The 6,795-nt window shown below is 30.0% G+C and overlaps 1 protein-coding gene across 1 annotated transcript; it reads left to right on the top strand.

The window, feature by feature from the left end:
* The first annotated feature begins 3,079 nt into the window (after positions 1–3,079).
* Positions 3,080–6,308, top strand: LOC120088889 (UDP-glycosyltransferase 84B2-like). The gene is made up of 2 exons (XM_039046329.1): positions 3,080–4,110; positions 5,742–6,308. Exons 1-2 carry the CDS (start codon positions 3,082–3,084, stop codon positions 6,096–6,098), a joined length of 1,386 nt encoding a protein of 461 aa, XP_038902257.1. The 5' UTR covers positions 3,080–3,081; the 3' UTR covers positions 6,099–6,308.
* Positions 6,309–6,795: the final 487 nt, after the last annotated feature.

Raw genomic sequence — 6,795 nt, 5'->3', positions numbered from 1 at the left:
AATTTAAAAGTTTAGGGTTTCAAAATAATCTCTTTTTTTAACATTTTAATCTAATTCACATTTTAATTTGATTGTAGATTTATTTTTTTAAAATAATCTCTTTTTTTTAACTAATATATATATATATATATAATATTTAAATGTTGTTTTCAAATATGAACCAAAATATTTATAAATATAACACAATTTCACTATCTATCTATGATAAATCGTGATAGACTATTTTTTGTGTGTGTCTATATCATGATAAATACAGATAGTAGTCTATCGAGGTCTGTCACAGATAGACTGTGATATTTTGCTATTATTTGTAAATACTTTTAGCAGTTTTATCATTTAAAATATTTTTTCCAATTTTTAAGTATATAATGAATAATATATTCTTTTTAGTTTTAAAAAAATAACAACAATCTCGACCTGCAATCTTAAACCAAAACTAGAAGTACCTAACATGTCTAGTTTTCGCAAAGCGCAAGTTGAAGCGAGAGCGAGAAAGCCTGAGCGAGATTGAGAGAGAAAGAAGAATTTATCGATAAAATCACGTATCTAGAATTCAAATTCAAGTTTAGATTCCCAAAAAATAATAATAATCTCGCTCTGAAATCTTAAACCAAAACGATAAGTACCTAGTGTGTTTGGTTTTGACCACATAGCAAGGGTTGGAGAAAGAGTGAGAGCAAGATTGTACCTAAGCGAGAGCAGGTGCAAGCATAAGTGAGAGTGATAGCAAGCTTGAGCAAAAGCAAGAGCAAGAGTAAAAAAAAATGCAAAGAAAAAATGAGGGATTCAAGAGAAGTGCTAGGATGGAGAGAAAAATGCGTATAAAGTTTGATATTTCTAGGTTTCTTTGGTCTTAAGAGGAAAGATTAATGTGTTTTTGCTCAAATCAAGGTGTACAGACTGAGTGAAGGCAATGATAAAAAATGTCAAAATTTAGATGGGTCCCATGCAGTTCATCCATAGTAATTAGATTGACATCTCAAGTGGAGCAATCTAATTGCAGGAATGGAAATAATGTTAAAATGTGGAACCCACCCATGCTTTACATTTACAAAATTGGATAAATAGTCACAAAAGTAATTAAGTAGATCTCACTTCCATGAATTGGACCGCATTTTTCTTAATTGTTATTATTAGGCATCCAAATTATTTCTTAAAGTAGACCATGTAAAACTTCACATACTACCATGTAAAACAAACTCGAAAATTCAATGACTTAAAAGCATACACTCATAACTTTTCTTTTATTGTTTTCTTGTTTTTAAAAAATATGCCTACTTTTCCTTAATTTCTATAGCATGCTTTCGTTTTCTAGACTTGACGTCATTAGGAGTGTTCATAGGTTGGATTGGGCTGGGTTAAAAAAATTTTTAGATCCAACCCAATTGTTCAGGTTATAAATTTTTTTAACTCAAACAACCATTATTAAAAATGAACCCAACCCAACTCAACCATAAAATATTTGGGTTGGGTTGGTTCAGGTCATTTATTTAAAATTTTGTTCTAAAATAAAGCAAAACGTAAATATGTAAAAAATTAATTTAATTATTTTCATATATTGAATTAAGATTAACAACTCAATTTCAATTTATATAGTGAAAATTTTCCTTATAAAGTGCAAAGAAACTAATTTTGAGAGTTGTTGAAGTATACATTATTAAAAATATATTGGAATTAAATAAAATTAAAATCAATATATGTATAAATTATTATGTTATAAGTAATAAAAAAAATATATTTTTTAAAGTTTATAATAAGTTCGGGTTAGTTCGGGTTGGTTTAGGTTAGTTTGGGTTATATTAGGTAAATCAATGAACCAATCTAACACGTAAAATTTTTATTTATTTAAACCCAACCCATTGGTTTGGGTTGATCGATTTTTTTGAGTCATCGGATTTTTTGAACACCCCTAGACGTCATTGCCAAATCTCAACCACAAAGAAAAAAAACTACTTTTTTTTTAAAAAAAAAAAATTTTTTAAAAAAAAATTGAATTACATTTTGAAAATATTTCGAAAAGTAGAAGACATGGAAAGAATCACATAAATGAAAGTATTGTAAAATTTCAAAAGCATAAAATTTGAAACAAAAAATAGTTTTTAGTGGGGGGCTTAAATTCGAAGACGATAATAAAACAATATTGAAAGTTGAGAAACTAAAAGGTCTGATTGGTAATTTTCTTTCTTCATTCTTTTCTACTTTTTTTATTAAATATTGTAACTATGTTTAGTACCTGTTTTCTTATTTGTTGCTTTTTCTGTTTTTATTTAAAGTAAAAACAAAAAAGAAAAAAAAAAACATATTTTGGTTACCATTTCTTGTCCTCTGTTTACCAAAGAACAAAAGTTTTAGATTAAAAAAAATAAATTTTACATAAAACAGAAAATTTATATTATATACTTTTTTTGAAAAATTATTTTATAGAACAAAATTGTTGAAAATATTTACAAATAATAGTAAAATATTGTTGTCTATCATCACAATAGAATATTATTTATGTCTATCATAATACAGATAGATATATATAGTAGTCTATCGCAGTCTATTACGATCTATCGCAAATAAACAGTGAAATTTTATTATATTTATAAATATTTTGATTTATTTTTTATATTTGAAAACCGTTTTTTTTTTCCAAAACATGTCTGCTGCATTTCTGAAATTAAAAAGATAATACAAAACTTTTATTTACGTTATGGAAAAAACTGGAAACAAAAAAGTAAGAAGAAAACCAGAAAATTTGATTATGCATGAAACATTTATACACAATTTTGAAAATATTTGTGAAAAGAGAGAGAGAGAAAAAAATCACTTACCAAACAATTGTCAAACTAAAAAACTAAAATTAAAAACGACAGAAACAAAAAGTAGGAACGTTATAACCAAACGCAACATTTAAAATTGCACTTTTAACCCTAACCATTGAAACTTCTAAAAACCACAAGATATTTTAATTTGTTTTGTATAAAACAAAATAAATTAAACTAAAATTAAAATTATTATTATTATAATAATAATAATAAACTCTATATAAACCCATCATCATTCCTTAACCTTCAAACCCCATAACAAAGAAAAAAAATGGTGGTAAATCAAAATCAAAACACCCATGTTCTTATGGTCTCAGCTGCCTTACAAGGTCATCTAAACCCTCTTCTCAAATTCGCCACATGCTTAATCTCAAAGGGCATTCTGGTCACCATCGCCACCACCGAGCTCGGCCGCCACCGCATGCTGAAGCACGCAGCGGTGGCTGCAAACCCTTCGATCAAACTCGAGTTCTTCTCAGATGGACTCGATGTCGAGTTCGATCGGGAAAGCAACTACGACCATTGGTTGGAGACATTAAGAACCAAAGGGCGGGAGAATTTCTCAAACCTTACAACCGAACTATCCCAACACACGAAATTCTCATGCTTAATCCTCCACCAGTTCGTACCATGGTTCATCCCAGTAGCAAAAGAACACAACATCCCTTGCGCTGTGCTTTGGATCCAACCTTGTGCTCTCTACTCAATCTACTACCGTTTCTTCAACAAACTCAATGATTTCTCCATCTTGCAAAACCCGAACCAACCGCTCGAATTACCGGGGCATCCATTAATGGAGTTACAAGACCTTCCTTCGTTCATTCTCCCCAATATTCATTTATGTTTCCAGAAGCTTTTGTCGGAGTTTTTCACTTACTTGTTGGATGTGAAGTGGGTATTGGGGACTTCTTTTGAGGAGTTGGAGGAGGAGGTTTTGGAGGTGATGGCGGGGGATGGGGTTCGGCCTATGATTACGACGGTTGGGCCGTTGGTGTCGGGGTTTTTGCTGGGGAAGAAGGAGGAGAGTGGGGTGAGTGTGGATATGTGGAAGGCGGATGAGAGTTGCTTGAAATGGTTAGATGGGAAGGAATTGGGATCGGTTGTTTATGTGTCGTTTGGGAGTATAATTGTATTGGGACAACAGCAAGTTGAGAATATTGCTATGGGGTTGTTGAAGAGTGGGAAGGCCTTTCTTTGGGTATTTAAACGTACTGCTGGTTCTGCTGTTGAGTTGCCGACTGGCTTTCTTGATGCTGTTGGTGAGCGAGGGCTTGTCGTCAATTGGTGTTCTCAAGAACAGGTTTGTTCTCTAACATGCAAAACGTTTCATCTGTTTTTTAATTTGCATCTTTCTTAAATTCGAAAGTTGAATTATTAAAAAAAGAAATTAAAAAACTTTTTTATTTTTTTGTAATTTTCAAAATTCGACTTGATCTTTTAAACAATTGATAAGAGATAGAAAAAAAAGTATAAAATATCTGGAGATAAAAGAAGTGTCAAAAATTCAAATGGGGTATTAGTGTCGGTTGTTTGATCAATTTCATATATAGTTTTTATAGTTCCTATAAAATAATTCCTATTATAGAGACTATATATAAGAATTTTATCAAACTATAGAACTAAATTCTAGTTACAAATCATTCTAACTAAATTTTAACCTTCTCCAAATCTAAATAACTTTTCTGGGTTTTTAAAGAAAAAGATTAAATCTATTTTTACGTAGTTCATTCAATTGTTGAATTGCAATTTATCATGTGATAATTTTTTTTTTTTTTTTAAAGTGTAGCAAATAATCTACCTGAATATTTCTTCTCTTTTAAGAGCCTTATTGAGAAATTATTGGCGGTTGCCATGCCACGTAGTTCTATTACTTGTATGTGCATGAGATCAATAAAATTATTTTGTCATTAATTTCATTATCCGGCATGATAAGCATAATTAGGGTTGTTTTTAAATATTAAAAAATAATCAAAATATTTATAAATATAGTAAAATATCATCGTCTATTTGTAATAGACCACGATAGTTTACTATTTGTGTCTATTTATGTTTGCGACGAATAATAATAGACTACTATTTGTATTTATCTGTGTCATGATAGACACAAATAATAATCTATTACGGTTTATTACAAATAAAGTGTGATATTTTGTTATTATTTGTAAATAGTTTCAACAATTTTGTCATTTAAAATGATTTGCTACAAAAATTACTTTCATTATTTGTGTTTTGAAAAAAAATAATTTCATGCCTAGCATTTGATTTTTTTTTACTTTAAAATCAGTAGAAAAAAAAGAACAGAATACACGTTTTGGTTTCTTATTTTCAATTAAAAAAAAAAACGTAAAAAGGAAAGAACTAAAAGCTAAGCCTAGGTTTGTTTTCTTCTCAATTTAAAAACATAATTACATAACAGTTGCCAAATAAGACTGTTTTTTCCTGAAAAAAAGAATAAAAAAAAGGAAAAATAATAAATGAGGAAAAACAACCAAAATAATATGACGAATGAGTCTGAATTACTCTTTAAATCAAAAGTTTAAGAGTGTGTTTGAGTTAACTCTTTAAAGCATTTAAATTAAAAAATAAGTTATTTTGAAAAAAATTAAATAATATTTATCAAACGAGTTTAGATAAAAATAATTTTTGTAAAAAACATTTTTTCTCTATCCAATCCAAATAGATTCTAAATTTATATTTATGAGTACATTTGTCATATTAAAAATCACTCTTAAATATATTTTAATCATTACAAAATAATATAATACTTAATTTTATATATTTAAATATAATTTTTATATCAACAAAATTGATTTTAAATAATTACATATTTAAATAAAAAAAGTAAATTTAACTATTTCAGAATCATTTCCCAACCTGTCTTAAAAGAGTAAATAACTTGTGTTATCTTACTTTGCATATTCTTAACCAAAGGTTCTAAAGCACAAAGCTGTTGGTTGCTTCCTGACTCATTGTGGGTGGAACTCGACGTTAGAGACGGTGGTCACAGGTGTTCCAGTGATAGCGTTTCCCGAGTGGACGGATCAACCGACGAATGCCAAATTATTGACGGATGTTTTCAAGATGGGAGTGAGGCTGAGAAAGAGAGATGACGGAATTGTTAGTTCAGAAGAGGTGGAGAGATGCATTAGAGAGATCACGGAAGGCCCCGCGGCGGAGGCAATGGCGAAGAGGGCGGCAGAGTTGAAGGAGGCGGCCAAAAAGGCGGTGGAGAACGGTGGCTCTTCTCACCGCCATCTTGAAAAGTTTGTATCTGACATTGTCGGCTAAAGGATGACGAATAAAGATCATGCAAACGTGGTGTTTGAAATTGCATGAACATGTATGCATTGTTCTATCTATTATAGTGTTTGTCCTAAAAAACAATGTTCATTTTCCCGATGTCAAAGGTTTTGTACCGAAAGGGGGAGATGAACATTTATGAAAGATGAAATATATGAAATAAAACTATAACACAGGACAAAAGTAATGAAATTTGAATGCTTGGTTTATTTTCTAAAATATTTATTTTATTTGAGATACAAGATGATACTTAGCGTTAGTCTCTTAGTCTTGAGATAATTGTATAGAAGCCAGAATAAAAATAAAAGTAAAATAAAATCTAACATTACCTAAATACCCTTCATTTGTTTTGCCCTCTTCTTCTCTCCATTTTTATTGTTAGGAAATCGGACCTCTAGATATCTCCACGATGGCATGGTATTGTCCACTTTGTGCATACACTCTCATGGTTTTACTTTTGGTTTCACTTAAAAGGTATCACACCATTGAAAATAGTTGTCATCTCTTACAAAGTGGGTCATATTCATAGTGTCACCAACATAAAGTACCCAACCTTATCAATCTACTACAAACCGTTTAGGTTATCACTTAAATACAATCCACCTGTATGCCTCTACATACATGTTTAAGCTATAGAAGATAACCTTAGATGTTTGTTTATTGGTTTTGTAGGTTAGTGCTACTA

This window comes from Benincasa hispida, chromosome 10, assembly GCF_009727055.1.
Source record: "Benincasa hispida cultivar B227 chromosome 10, ASM972705v1, whole genome shotgun sequence".
Taxonomy (NCBI): Eukaryota; Viridiplantae; Streptophyta; class Magnoliopsida; order Cucurbitales; family Cucurbitaceae; genus Benincasa; species Benincasa hispida.
The sequence above is the reverse complement of the archived record's forward strand: the minus strand, read 5'-3'. Positions and strand labels throughout refer to the sequence as shown.